The sequence below is a fragment of the Elephas maximus genome, chromosome 24 (assembly GCF_024166365.1).
Source record: "Elephas maximus indicus isolate mEleMax1 chromosome 24, mEleMax1 primary haplotype, whole genome shotgun sequence".
Lineage (NCBI taxonomy): Eukaryota > Metazoa > Chordata > Mammalia > Proboscidea > Elephantidae > Elephas > Elephas maximus.
This window is the reverse complement of record NC_064842.1, coordinates 46,258,914-46,275,042: the sequence shown is the minus strand read 5'-3', so window position 1 is coordinate 46,275,042 and position 16,129 is coordinate 46,258,914. Positions and strand designations below refer to the sequence as shown.

General features: G+C 38.4%; 1 protein-coding gene across 1 annotated transcript in view; it reads left to right on the top strand.

Annotated features, from left to right (window-relative positions):
• The window catches only part of SHCBP1L (SHC binding and spindle associated 1 like), a 44,839-nt gene that overhangs the window by 21,802 nt on the left and 6,908 nt on the right, over positions 1–16,129 (top strand). Inside the window, exon 6 of the mRNA XM_049868493.1 lies at positions 6,474–6,579. Within this exon, the coding sequence (XP_049724450.1) occupies positions 6,474–6,579 (106 nt within the window). The remainder of the gene's footprint in view (positions 1–6,473; positions 6,580–16,129) is intronic.

Sequence of the window (16,129 nt, the reverse complement as noted above, 5' to 3'; positions counted from 1 at the left end):
GGCAGCAACCAGAAAAGGGTTTATCCATGAAAGGTGGCAACTGGAATGGGTGAAAAATGAGAATCTGTGGTTTTTTTTTGTCTGAGAGTGCTCCCCAATTTTCAGCACTATGGCAGCAAAAAAAATTGCCGTCTACTGTTTCAAGGTGACAAAGGGCAGAGTTTAGGGCTGGCAAAGCAGTTAGAAATTTAGGGGGGATATCCCAAAAGTAAGAGAAGTACAAAAAAGATTGAAATCCAAAATTTGAGCATACACTGCCCAAATCCTTGGTTGACCACTAAACTGCTGACATGGGAGACAGGCAATCACGCCAAAAAAGGAACAGCTGGAGGTTGAGAGAACTGAGCAGAGATGTCAGCTGCTACATACCTCAAGGGAAACAGTTTTCAGTTTTAAGCCAGACAAGTTAACTGCCTGCAAGAAAACTAACAACCCTCAGAAGAACATAACAGAATCCAGAGTTGCTAGAGCATACTGTCCAAAACACCCAGTTTTCAATCAAAAATAATTCCAAACCAAAACCCAGTGCCATCGAGTTGATTCTGACTCATAGCGACCCTATTGTTGTTGTTGTTAGGTGCTGTCGAGTCAGTTCTGATTCATAGCGACCCTATGCACAACAGAACGAAACACTGCCCAGTCCTGCGCCATCCTTACAATCGTTATGCTTGAGCCCATTCTCCAGAGACTGAAACCTGCTGACAACATGTCCAAAGTATGTAAGACGCAGTCTCACCATCCTTGCTTCTAAGGAGCATTCTGGTTGTACTTCTTCCAAGAGAGATTTATTCTTTCTTCTGGCAGTCCGTGGTATATTCAATATTCTTTGCCAACACCACAATTCAAAGGCATCAGTTCTTCCTTATTCATTGTCCAGCTTTCACATGCATATGATGTGATTGAAAATACCATAGCTTGGGTCAGGCGCACCTGTCTTCAAGGTGACATCTTTGCTCTTCAACACTTTAAAGAGGTCCTTTGCAGCAGATTTACCCAATGCAATACGTCTTTTGATTTCTTGACTGCTGCTTCCATGGCTGTTGATTGTGGATCCAAATGAAATCTTTGACAACTTCAATCTTTTCTCCACTTATCATGATGTTGCTTATTGGCCCAGTTGTGAGGATTTTGTTTTCTTTATGTTGAGGTGCAATCCATACCGTAGCGACCCTACGTAATAAAAAAAAAAAAAGACATACAAAAAAGAAAACAAGCAAACAAACAGAAAAATTAGATCCATATTCAGGAAAAAGGGTAGTTGATAGAAACTGACTCATAGTGGGCTGAGATATTGGATTTATCAAACAACGGCTTCAAAGCAGCTATTACAAATATGTTCAAATAATTAAAAGAAAACATGATTATATAATTAAAGAAAAATATGGTCTTAATGAATGCACAGATAGGGAATCTTAACAGAGAAATGGAACTAAAAAAAGACCCAAGGATGCCTGGTTTCACCTCCGACAAGAGCTTGTAATTCATCACCCTCATTCTTACAACAAGAAAAAGGCTTAACATATTGAAAACAATGTTTCTTGGACCCACTGGAGAATTGAGGTTGTAGGGAAAACCCAGAAATTTGGAGAGAGAGCAAATTCGGAGAGTCACAGCTGAGATATGCTTACCTGGACGAGAAGCCACTGAAGCCATAAAGTGGGAACACTTAAATGACAATTTTGATAAATTGCTGAAGGCTCAGTGTGGACTAGTATGAGACTGGGAAATTCCCTAGTCTTAGAGAGGCCCCACACCTTTTTACTCCCGGGAACCCCACCAGATTCTCAAGTGAAGAATCAAGAAAGATACCATTGTGGCTCTGGCAGAGGCAAGGAAAATAACCTTTGTGAAATACATCCAGAACATTCTCTAAAACAAAAGTTTACTCTCCAGGGTAAAAGACTTTATTAGAGCCCTATCCCACCTGGGGGAAGGGAATTTCCCCAACCCTTAGCTCCCTCTCACCTTCTTGCCTCACCTTAAAGGTAAGAGCTGGGGGAAGAGCTAAGAAACACTTGTCAAGCTCCCTGCCCAGGGATACAGGCCCAGTATAAGATTTAGTCATAATATTATGAGAAATTTCTCCTCTCCCACACCTTACTACCATACCAACAGGACTTCAATATAGTAACAGTTGAGAGCTAAAAGAGCTGCAATTCTATATCAACTGAAATTATCCTTCAAAAATGAAGAAGACCTACTAAGACAGGCAAAAACTGTGAAAATTTATCACCAGCAGACCTGGCTTCAAGAAAGGTTAAAAGAGATTCTTTAGGGAGAAGAATAGTGGTTAAGGTAAAAAAACTCAGATCTGCATAAAGAAGGGAAGATGGTTAGAGAAGGAATAAATGAAAGTAACAAAATCTTATTTTCCTTTACCTAAGATATAACTGTTTAATAGTAACAATGTATTGCATGGTTATAGCACATGGATAAGTGAAATAAATGACAGCAATGTCATAAGGGACAGGCAGTAGGAATTAGGAATCGTCTGTTATAAGGCATCTGTACTACACATGAACTAGTATAGTGTTATTTGAACACGGACTTAAGTTAGTTAAAAATGTATATTGCAAACCTGGCTAGGGAAAACATGAAAAATATTTTAAAAGATGTATAATTGATATAAAGAGAGGAGATAAGATGGAATCATAAAATGCCCAATTAAAAGCAGAGGCAGAAAAAGAGGGAAAAAGAAGAAACAAATGCAACAAATAGAAAACAGTTATAAGTTTGGTAGATATTGATCCAACCATATCAATAAAAAAAAATAGTCACTTTAAATGTGAATGATCTAAATACTCAAGTCAAAAGGCAGAGATTGTCAGAATGGATTAAAAAACAAAACAAGACTCAAATATTTATCATCTACAAGAAATCTGGTTTAAATATAAAAACCCAGATCCTAGACAGGCTCACACAAATATAGTCAACTGATCTTTCACAAAGAAGCAAAGGAAATTAAATTGAGAAAAATACTCCTTTCAACAAATGTGCTGGAACAATTGGTCATCAAATAAAAAAACAGTTACCTAGATACAGATCTTACACCTTTCACAAAAATTAATTCAAAATGGTTCATAGACTTAAACATACAGTGCAAAACCATAAAGCTTCTAGAATAAAACAGAATAAAATCTAGGTGCTTTGGGTTTGGCGTTGAGCTTTTAGACACAGCACCAAAAGCATGATCCATGAAAGAAAAAAATTGAGAAGTTGGATTTCTTTAAAGATGTCTGCTCTGTGAAAGACACTGCTAAGAGAATAAGACAAGCCGCAGACTAGGAGGAAAGATTTGCAACACATACACCTGATGAAGGTCTTGTAGCCGAAAAATGCAAAGAACTCTTAAAATTCAACCATAAGAAAACAAATAATTTTTTTAAAAAGTGGCAAAACATCTGAACAGACATCTCACCAAGGAATATATGCAGATGGCAAATAAGCATATGAAAAATACTCAACATCATTTGTCACTAACCAACCACCAGTTGCCACTGAGTCAATTCTGACTCATGGTGACTCTGTGTGGAGAGTACAACTGTGCTCCATAGGGTTTTCAAAGCTGTGACCTTTCAGAACCAGATTGCCAAGGCTTTCTTCTGAGGTGCCTCTGGCTAGGTTTGAATCACCAACCTTTCAGTTAGTCATCGAGCACTTAACCACTGGCACCATCCAGCGATTCCTCGTCTGTCATTAAAAAACCCAAACTCATTGCCACTGAGTTGATTCCGACCCATAGCAACCCTATATAGGGATTCCAAGGCTATAAATCTTTAGAGAAGCAGACTGCTACATCTTTCTGCCACGGAACGACTGGTGGGTTTGAACCACTGACCTTTTGGTTACTGAGTGCTTAACCACTGTACCGCCAGGGCTCCTTTGTCATTAGGGGATTGCAAATTAAAACAATGATGAAATACCACTACACACATTAGAATGGCTAAAATCTAAAAAACTGAAAATACAACGGCTGGTGAGGATGCAAAGCAAAAGGAAGCCTCATTCATTGCTGATGGGAATCAAAATGGTACAACCATTTTGGAAGACAGTTTGGCAGTTTTTTACAAAGTTAATCATACGATCCAGCAATTGTGCTCCTAGGTATTTACAAACTGATCTGAAATGTTATAGCCACACAAAAATCTGCACAGAAATAAAAATCATTGAAAGGAATACTATGAACAACTGTATGCCAACAAATTAGATCATCTAGATGGAAATGGACAAATACCTAGAAAGACAAAAGCTACTGAAACTGATTCAAGCAGAAACAGAAAATCTGAATGGGTCTATAACAAATAAAGAGATTGAATCAGTAAGCAAAACTACCCACAAAGAAAATCCCAGGACCTGATGGCTTTGTGGTAAATTCTACTGAGTGTTTAAAGAAGAATTAACACCAGTTCTTCACAAACTCTTCCAAGAAACAGAAGAGAAGGGAACTCTTCCCAACTCATTCTATCAGTCCAGAATTAACTCTGATACCAAAACCAGACAAAAATAAAAAAAATCACAAGAAAACTTCAGAATAATATCCCATATGAATATACACACAAAACTCCTCAACAAAATTCTAGCAAACTGAATCCAACGACATGTAAAAAGGATCATATAAAGTAACCAATGGAATTTATCCCGGGAATACAATGTCTGTTTAGCATATAAACAGCAATCAATGTAATACACCATATTAATTATATAAGGGACAAAAGCCACATAATCATCTTGATAGATGCAGAAAAAGCATTTGGCAAAATTCAACACCCTTTCATGACGAAGCTCTGAATAAATGTGGAATAAAAGGGAATTTCCTCAACTTGTTAAAGGCCATCTACATCATACTTGGTGGTAAAAGACTGTTTTTTTTTTTCTCCCCTAAGATCACGAACAAGACAAGGATGTCTACTCTCACCACTTCTATTCAAATTGTACTAGAGGTTCTTGCCAGGACAACTAAGCGAGAAAAAGAAATAAAAGGCATCCAGATTGGAAAGGAAGAAGTACAATTATCTCTATTTGCAGCTGACATAATCTTGTATATAGAAAATCTTGTAATGAAATACTACTCAGCTTTAAATAAAAGGAACAAGTTGTTGATGTATGCAGTAACATGGATAGATCTCAAAATTAGGTTGAGTGAAAGAGACCAGACACAAAAAAGTATATAGTGTATTATTCCATTTTAAAACTCCATTTATAAATTTCTACTGAAAGAAAATATATAATGATGGAAAACCTATCTGTGGTTGCCTGGGAGTGGGTATGGAGGACTGACGACAAAGATGTATGAGAGCACTTATCAGGGTGATAGAAATGTTCTATACCTTAATGCTGTGATAGTTAAATGGGTGTATACATTTGTGAAACCTCATGGGCCCAGTTCGCTTAAAACAAATGTCTTTTATATAAGAGAGAGTAAATTTCTCTTTGTTGAGGCCATCCACTTGTGGTATTTCTGTTATAGCAGCACTAGATGACAAAGACAGAGTCTTTCTCTATTTCTTAAGATCAAAACCACTTATTTAAATAGGTATAAAAATGCCAAGTGTGTTTGATTTTGAAATGTTTAATGAAACTTTTGCTTTGGGAGACATTGCTAATATATTCAAATTCAAATTTTAATAGCCTGCATGGTAAATTCTTAGAAGCAATTTTCTGAAATATTAAGCTTCACAACAATATTTGATAGTTGAGATATAAACCAAAAAATATTGCACTAAAGTTGCATCAAACTTAGCATCAGAAAATAGTCAATCTTCTGCAGAAAGGGCAAAAAATTACACTAAGTACTGGTATCCAGATCTACTGGAAAGGAGTGTTCTGTTTGGGTTACAATAATGATAAAGGCCAATGGTTACACTAAAAAAATTTCTCTGACTTCTTTGTGAGAACAAGGGAAGAAGAAATGTAAAGAAAAGCAGAAGCGAAAGAATGGAATTAATTAGAAGTGCTGAATAGCAAACAATACAAAAACAATTAAGAGAGAAACCAGACTACCACTGGGAGGCCAACAGTTAACTGTACCTATGGGGACCATATCTTTTGTGACCAAATAATCTGTTAATTGAATGTAGTATCTAAAGTTAGACCTGTCCCAAAACATTCTTATGCCTCAGTAGCACAAACATACCCACCTCTGCTTTGTGTGAGTCTACAACTCAGTGGATTATGAAGGCATATTCAGGATATTTTTCTTCTGTATAAAAGGATAAAGTGGCTGAGGCAGTGGTTGTAGTGGGTGGCATTCAGATTCGCAGGTACAAACCATTAAAATGAAAAGATTTTAGAGTTCAAGGATCTAAACACTCAGTTATCTAAAAGATCTTAATCATTCCATTGCTCTCAAGGAACTCATTGCTCTCAAGGAGCTTATAATTAACTAATGATGCTTAGTACCAAGTTTTATTCTCTAAGTAATATAGTTGAGTCTTTTTAATGTTAATTTAATCATAAAATGTTTTTAACTATAGAGTTCATGGACCTTTCTTTCCAAGAATTCTGAGGCGTCGGAAAGGAAAAAGAGACTTTGGAAAGACTATAACACACATTGTAGCAAAAGTGATGACTACTGAAATGGTAAGGATTATACTTTATTCTTATTTGTTTATTTAAGTTTTAGCTGCATATAATCAGAAAAGAAGCTCTTTGAAGGTAGGGTTCTTATCTGACCCATTAATAGTTTATTTTCCTCCTTGCATTCAGCTCAGTAATTGGCATATAATAGGTAATAAACAAACAAATGTCAACAAATATTTGCCAGGCACCATGCTAGTTGCTATGGGGAGGATGGAGCACAAATATGAGAAAGGCAGCATTGGTGGGGGAGAGGGAGTGTCATGAGTTGAATTGTGTCCCCCCAAAATATCCATTCACTTGGCTAGGCCATGATTCCCAGTATTTTGTGATTGTCCACCATTTTGCCATCTGATGGATTTTCCTATGTGTTGTAAATTCTATCTCTATGATGTTAATGAGATGGGATTAGCGGCAGTTATGTTGATGAGGCAGGACTCAATCTACAAGTTAGGATGTGTCTTAAGTCAGTCTCTTTTGAGATATAAAAGAGAGAAATGAGTAGAGAGACATGGGGACCAAGAAACAAGAGCCTGGAGAATAGCGTGTCCTTTGGACCTGGGGCGCCTGCACTGAGAAGCTTCTCAACTGGGCAAGACTGATGACAAGGACCTTCCTCCAGAGCTGACAGAGAGAAAGCTTTCTCTTGGAGCTGGCACCATGAATTTGGACGTCTAGCCTTCTAGACTATGAGACAATAAATTTCTCTTTGTTAAAGCCATCCACATGTGGTATGTCTGTTATAGCAGCACTAGGTAATTAAGATGGGGGGTACAGTTGCTTCTTCATGTATGCAACAAATTTAAAGTATGGTGGAGGTATGTGTGGACACATACCATATTTTTACACAAATAACATGCACCTTCTACATTTGTTTACCTTGCGGGGTAGAAAGTGGTTGGCAAAAAAAAAGTAGGTGTGCGTTATTTGAGTAAAATTACAGTAAATAGGAAATCACAATTATGACACAGAATAATAGAGGCTATGATAGGGGTATGTACAAGATGCACATATGATGGGTACATAAGCCAAACTTAGGAATTCTGGCAACGCTGGCTGGACGAAATAGCTGAAACCTGAAGGATGGGTATTAATTTAACCAGCCCAAGACAGATGTTATAAATTGAACTGTGTCCCCCCAAAATGCGTGTCAACTTGGCTAGGCCGTGATTCCCAGTCTTGTGTGGTTGCCCATCATTTTGTGATCTGACATGATTATACTATGTGTTGTAAATCCTAACCTCTCTGATGTTAATAAGACAGAATTCAATATACAGGATTAAGTTGTATCTTGAGTCAATGTCCTTTGAGATATAAAAAGGAGAATCAAGCGGAGAGGAGAGGGGCCTCATTACCACCAAGCAGGAAGAGCTGGGAGCAGAGTGCATCCTTTGGACCTGGGGTCCCTGCACTAAGGAGCTCCTAGACCAGGGGAAGATAGAATTTGGTTGGTACTGGGAGTGGGATGCTGCTCTAACAGATAAGTAAAATGTGAAGCGGTTTTGAAACCGTGAATGGGTAGAGGCTGGAAGAGTTTTAAGGTGCCTAATAGTAAAAAACTAGATTGCCTTGAAGAGACTGCTGGTGGAATTATGGACATCAAAGGCAACTTGGTGAGGGCTCAGAAGGAAGTGAGGAGAGCTGTAACACTGGAGATGGCACAGACAGGGAGAAGCAGTAGCCAAGAAATGGTAGCCACAGAGCCAGGAGAGCAGCATGAGATGGCATGGGAGCTGACCCATGGAGCAAGAGAGCTGAGTGCCTTTGGGCAGAGACTTACAGGTGGAATGGAGTGCCCTGGGCACTCACTGGTAGAGCTAAAGAGCTTTGTAACACTTGCCAGAGCAGGGCAGAGGCTAGGCTAGCCCAAGAGGCCTGAGGGGCCAACAGGCCAAGGAACCAGGAAGCAGATGCTGAAGAGATAAGGAGCCCAGGAAGCAGAGCTGCCTTGGACTCAAAAGGTAGGGCCATGACCTCTGGGACCTGAAAGGGTGGAACCATGGCCTGCTGGGTCTTAAAGGGTGGGGCCATAGCCTTCTAGGTTTCAGAGTCAGAACTTAACAAACTCAGTTCTGGAGTGTGGGGCTGCTGTTCATGAGTGCCAGGGCAATGGGGCTGTATCCCCTGCCCAAAGCTGGGGGAGAGGGGCTCCCATGCCAAAGGGGCAGAAGAATGGGGACTGCTGGGGCCAAGGGTGTAGGATTACCACTCAGACTAGGAGAATGGGGCCACCCAAATCCAAGGGAGCAGAGTTGCCATCCCAGTGGGCCTGGCCCAGGGCTGAGGGTCCTCCACCTACAATCTGGAGAGTGTGGCCAACACACGGATTCTGGAGGGCAGCGCCATTGCCTAAATATGGTCTCAGAGAACAGAGGATTACTTTCAAGCCTTGAGAACTAGTGTAATGTGTTCTGCTGACTTGCTTGGGGCCTTTTATCCCTTTTTTCCCTCCAATTTCTCCCATTTGTACCTTGCGTCTGATCTGCTATTGTACTTTGGAAACAGATAACTTGTATTCTGTATTTCACAGTTGAAGAGGAATTTTTCCCCAGGAGATTTTGGACTTGGAGTTGATTTAAAACTTTTGCTATGAGATGATGGGGTAAATGTGTTTTACGTTTGTCAGGGACATGAATTTTGGAGGACCAAAAGGTTGAATGTCATGGATTGAATTGGGTCCCCCCCAAAATGCATGTCAACTTGGCTAGATTGTGATTCCCAGTATTGTGTGATTGTCTACCATTTTGTGATCTGATGTGATTATCCTGTGTTATAAATCCTAATCTCTAAGATGTTAACTAGGCAGGATTAGAGGCAGTTATGTTAATGAGGGAGGACTCAATCTACAGGATTAGATTGTATTTTGAGTTAATCTCTTTTGAGATATAAAAGACAGAATTAAGGAGAGAGGAGAGGGATCTCATACCACCAAGAAAGAAGAGCTAGGAGAAGAGTGTGTCCTTTGGGTTTGAGTCCCCTGCGCTCAGAAGCTCCTAGACCAGAGGAAGATTGATGACAAGGATGTTTCCCCAGAGTTGACAGAGAGAGAAAGACTTCTCCTGGAGCTGGGGCCCTGAATTTGGACTTCTAGCCTCCTAGACTGTGGGAATAAATTTCTATTTGTTAAAGCCATCCACTTGTGGTTATTTCTGTTATAGCAGTCCTAGATAACTAAGACAAGGGAAAAAGTCCTAAGCCGAAAAGTAAATATTTCCATTCACTTGGCCTTGGCATTTCACAGCTCTCTCCTGAAATATTTTCTTTTCTTGTTTTTTACTATACTCTCCTGATTTTCATTCTCTCTAGTTGCCTTTCTATCCTCCTGTCCTCCAAAGGCTTGGTTGTCTTTTGTTCGGTGCTGTATCATTTCTAAGTGATTTATCTAATCTTCTCCCATCACTTTGATCTTACATACTGATAATCCAAAATGTATATCCACAGACCAAACTTGTTCTGAGCCCCAAACCTGTATGTTCAACTGTCTCTCATCACCACTTGATTATCTCACAAGTACTTCAACTGAAAAGTCCATAATTAAATCCATGATCTTATTCACAGACTTACTTATATTCTAGTGTTGCCTGTTTATGTAAATGGCACCACCATTCACCAGTTACTAATTACAATTTTCTGGGAGTCATCCTAATTATATCCCTCAGCGCCTTTATTCATTCACTTTTCTCCCTCATTAATGCCACACCCTGGTGTAAGCCGTTGTTTCCTCTGCCTGCTGAACCTCTTTTCATCCTTCAAGTCGCAATTTAAACATCATTTTGCCAAAAAAGGCCTCCTTTCAACCTTCCAAAATACGTGAAGACTGTTATATGCTCTCATAGCACCATGCACTTTCCCTTACTGGCCCTTATCAAAGACTGTATTTAATACTTTTTGTGGATATCTATTGAATGTCTGTCTCTTTAACTAGAATATAAGCTTCTTGAGAGTAAGGAGTGTGTGTCTGTTTAGACTCATCCAGTGACCTACCAAGACGCTTAGCATATGGTAGGCACCCAACAATTTTTTTTGAATGAATAAATGAATGCATGTGTACATGCATGTAAAGGCCTGGTGACAAGAGAGTATGGTATATTTGAGGAATTGAAGGAAGTCCAGCAAGGCTGGTGTTTAACACATAAGAGGAGAATGGTGAGAGAGAAAGCTGGCTTCTTTTATTGTCTGGTTTTGTTGTCTTGTCTGCTATCCTACCCACTTTTATTATTTTCAACAAAATTTAATTTTCTTTTTAATTGTTTATTGGGTCAGATTACTCAATAATGTTAATTATTCTACCAACATCTTTGTAAACATCCTTTAAAACATCTTTGTTAAAAGTATAGAGTTTGTTTTTATCCCTAGCCTTATTTTATCATTTTTATTTTTACTTCTTTTTTTTATTTTGAAATCTGTTTCAGGCTTTATTTTCTTCACTTTCCCATGTGACAGCAAGAAATGTCTTTGATTTTTATCTAGTGCTTTGCAATCCTGTCTTCGTTTGTGTTAATAATCATGGCTGAAGCTCTGTGGCCTGTATAACGAGAGGCAGGCCACTTTGAGAAGACAGCATCATCAGCTTCTCTTTGCTTAGACCTTGGATTTTAGGTTTACCTTACTATTGCCTTTATGCTGGTAATATTCTCAAGAAGTGTAGAGGAAAGACATGAACACTGTAGTCTGCTAGCCCAGTATTACGTAAGGATGTAATCTTGGGCAAGCTACCTAACTTCTCTGAACCTAAATTTGCTTATTTGCAGGGTGTTTTAAAAAGAGAGAGATTAAAATAGTGAAAATAGTACTATTCTGGCTAACAGATGAGCTCTTGAGTCAAACTGCCTAGATTCAAATCCTGGCTTTGCTACTTACCAGTTATGTGATTTCTAACAAATTATTTAACCATACCTTAGTTCCTCATTTGTAAAATAAGGATAATAATACTATGGGCCTTATTTATAGAGTTGTTGTGAAGATTAAATGAGTTTATATTTGTAATATGCTTAGAATAGCGCCTAGCTGCTACTATTACCGCTGTTGCTGCTGCTGCCACCGCCGCCACCACCACCACCACCACCACCTCACAGGGCTTTTAAATGAGATGTTATGCATAAAACACATACCAGTGCCCGGCACATGTTGCAATTCAGTAAATGTGTTCCCTTTTCCCTTTCCCTTCTTGCCTGTATTCATTGCTGACCAACATATCCACACGTCTTCCTAAGCATCTTTAGCTGGAGGGCTCTCAACAGTTCTAAATTTGAATTTATTATCTTATGTCCACAGCCCATCCCTAAAAACCAAAACCAAACATGTTGCCATTGAGTCAATTCCAACTCATAGCGACCCTATAGGACAGAGCAGAGCTGCCTCATAGGGTTTTCAAGGAGCAGCTGTTGGATTCCAATTGCCGACCTTTTGGTTAGCAGCTGAACTCTTAACTACTAAGCCACCAGGGTTTCCAAATACAAAGTGGAGATGCTGGAGAATGAACCCAGGGCCCTACTGTATTCTCTAGCTCAGTTAATGTCATAAATATCTTCCAGTCAATCTAATTAAAATATCAGTCCTTACCTTCTCTCTTATTCCTCAAGTTCTCAAGTTGTGATGACCATGTTTAGGTTTAAACCCAGTCTGGCTGCTGATTATCTTGGCAAAATAAGTACTTGTTCCAGTACCTGATCTAAAGGTAAACATTAGCCATTCTCCCAGATCTAAGAGAAACAAAGGTCTCCCCATTTTTCATCACAAGACTCTATGCTGTTCCTTCTCACAGTTGGGAGAGACATTACAGTGTAGTGGTGAACAGCATAGACTTTGAAATCAGAAAAACCTGGGTGTGATTCATGGTTTTGCTTCTTAATACTTATATAAAACTAAATAAATTATATGGTTCTCTTATTTCCTCATCTGTAAAATGGAGCAATGAAGTTATCCCACAGGGCTGTCAGGATTATGTTATGGATTGAATTGTGTTCCCCCAAAAGATATGCTGAAATTCTAACTCCTGTACCTGTGAATAGGAGCCCTGGTGGTGCAGTGGTTAAAGCACTCAGTTGCTAACCCACCAGCAGGTCTGTGGGAGAAAAATATGGCAGTCTGGTTCTGTAAAGATTACAACTTTAGAAACCCTATGGGGCAGTTCTGCTCTGTCCTATACGGTCACTATGAGTGGGAATTGACTCAAAGGCAATGAGGTGAATGGGGTACCTGTGAATGTGACCCTGTTTGAGAATAGGGGTTTAGCTTTTGTTATGTTAATGAAGTCATACCAGAGTAGGATGGGTCTTAAACCTAATCACTTCTGAGTGATGTCTTAGAAAGGAGAGTGCATACACAAAGAGATACACACACAGGGGGAAGATGCCATGTGAAGGTATGAAGACAGAGGCAGATGAAGCTACAAGCCCGGATATGGCTGGAGCTACAGAAATGGGAAAAAGGCAAGGATCTGCCTCTAGAACCCAGAGAGAGAGAAAAAAAGACTAGCCCTGCTGACACCCTCAATTTGGATTCCTAGCTTCCAAAGCCGTGATACAATAGATTCATATTGTGGTATTTTTCATTACAGCAGCCCTAAGGAACTAAGACAGCTTAAGTGAAATAATTTACATACATCTCTTAGCAAAGTACATTGTTGTCAGATGTTCCCTGTAATGCTACAAAAGGTGATAACCATGTCTGAAAATAATCCAGAGGTACAAAGGAGAATTTAATCAGTTCCCTTCCACCTATACAACTGATTCTGTTGCCACCTGCTTCCTGAGAGACACTGCTCTTTGTTTTTGCTTTTCTTTCTTTTATCTTTCCTTTCCTTCATTTTTTTAAATTGAGGTGAAATTACATAAAACTAACCACTTTTAAAGTGAAAAATTCAGTGACATTTAGTACATTCACAACGTTGTGTAACCACCACCTTTATCTAGTTCCAAAACAATGCTATCACCCCAAAATAAAACTCCATTCCATTTAAGCAATTACTCCCCACAGCCCCTGAAACACATCAGTCTGCTTTCCGTCTCTGTGGATTTGCCTGTTCTGGATATTTCAAATAAACGGAATCGTAAAATATATGACCTTTTGTCTCTGGTTTCTTTCACTGAGCATAATGTTTTTGAGGTTCTGCCTGCTGCTTGTCCCATTCTCAGTCCCTTGCCCCAGGTGGCTATTGGCAGTATATTTCCTTAAATGCTTTTGTCAAATGCTACCTGGAAAGCTGCTCCAGTCTGAGCGGTGTGAAACAAAGATCTGCTTCTGTATCTACGTCTTGGAATTGTCAGGCCGGTCAAAACGCACGGCCACAATTTTTTAGAACAAGGTCCATATCTCACCCCCTGGCACCAGCAACCCACACTAGGAACGTGGGCTCCCATTTCCACGGTCATTGCTGAGCTAAGAAATGGAGGATTGTAGGTGGGTAAGCAAAAATGCCACAGTGCTTTATTACTCAATTTTAGCAGCTTCTTTCTTCATTAAGCACTCCTCTTGTTTTGTGTTTGGCTAGATCCCAGAGTTCCAAAAAAGTTGATTCTGTCAGGTTTACCAATCGTTGGAACTTTCTACTCCGTCATTTCCTCGACATCACTTCTTGTATCTTTAACTTCTTCTTTCTCCTTCTTGAATACATTGAGACATAGTCAGTTCCATTCTATCTTAAGTAACAAAACAACATCTACCCTAGACACTACATCTCTATCTCTTCCCTTGCAGAGAAAAACTTCTTGGAAGTGTTCGTTGGCACTTGTCTCAACTCCTTTCACATTCACGCTTCTATCCACCATGATCTGTTTTCTGCCTCCAGCTTACCACTGAAAATACTCTCGTGGCCCTGTGGAAACTTTCTGTGGTTAAATCCAACAGTCACAATTCAGGGCTTACTGTCAGGCTTAATTTTTCAGTAGCATTTGACCCTATCACCTATGTCCTTCTTCTATGACATCTTATTCTCCTGATTTTCTTTTTACCTCTTTGGCCACTCCTTCTTTTTTTTTTTAATGGGTTCTTTTGTTTCTGCCTGTCCTTGAAATGTTGTTCCTCAGTGTTCTGTCATAGGGTGCTACAGTCTTTCCTTCCTTTATGAATTCTTGTAGCTAATGTCATCCTTTCCCATGCATATTATCATATAATAATGCCAAGATCTCTATGCATGGTCATACTTCAGTACTATATTCTAGATCCTTACATCCATAGTCTACTAGATAATTTTACTTAGCTTTTCTACTGGAACCTCAAATTAACTGGTACCAAAATTAAACTCATTATCTTCTCACATAAAATTTTCTTCTCCCTCCTGTGTTTACTGTTTCAGTGAATAAAATATGTGTATATGTGTGTATGTATATATATATATATATATATATATATATATATATATATATATATATATATATAAATGAGCAGGATTTCAGGGTTCTTTCAAAATTTTTTATTAAAAGAGGTAATTTTTATACTGTCTGCCTCAAAGTATTTGGAGTATGTAATATGTAATTACCAGCACAAATTAATTTATAGGATTATGAGTTTACATATATAAAACTTCACTCTCACTTATTGAAGGAATGGAGATTAAAATGAAGCCCAAATAGGATTTTTGCTATTAAAATGGAAAATATTTTAAACTTACAAATGCCCCAATGTTGATGGGTTTGCAGCAAAATGAGCATTTTCAAACCAAGCTTTCATTGGTTAAACATTACTGGAGGGCAGTTTGTCAGTGTGTATCAAAGAGTCTTAAAATGTTTTATACCCTTTGACGTAATAATTCCCTAAAGAAAGGACTGTTGTTGGGTGACATCGAGTTGATTCTGATTCACAGCGATCTTATAGGACAGAATAGAACTATAGGGTTTCCTAGGCCGTAATTTTTATGGGAACAGATTGCCAGGTCTTTTCTACCTAGGAGTAGCTGGTGCGTTTGAACCACTGACCTTTTGGTTAGCAGCCCTTTAAGGAAAGGACTAGAGATATACATAAGAATTTATTTGCTGTAGTATTTTTATAATAGTGAAAAATGGCAAACCATCTAAATAAACAAGAGTAAGAAAATCATAATGTAAATTATTGTACATATCAATATATGTTATGCTATTATGTAACCATTAAAAATTAGGCTTTGAAAAATTATTTAGACATAAGTGTACACGTTGTAATGAAAAAAATCAGGATTCAAAACTATACAGGATATGGTATATTTGTTAGGAATAAATGAATACATGCATGGGGAAAAGGCTAGAAAGAAACATCTATATAAAAAAATATTAAGAGGGATTATATTTAGGTAAAAATTTACAAGTTAATTTTTCCTTTTTTGTTATGCTTTTATTTTCTACTTTTTTAAAATAACAAGTATCACCTTTACAATAAGAAAAAAGATACATGAATGATAATGCCATTTCCATTGGGATAAAAGAACAATTGGCATTTTTTTCAGAGTGTATTCTCAGTTCCCAAATTTCATTTTTAAAGTCTTTCACTCTTCATAACACTAATAATGTCTCCCTTCTTTTCTACTCCCATTGCAGATTCTTGGAGCTTTTTGTTTTTAGCTCCAAAACCAAACCAAACC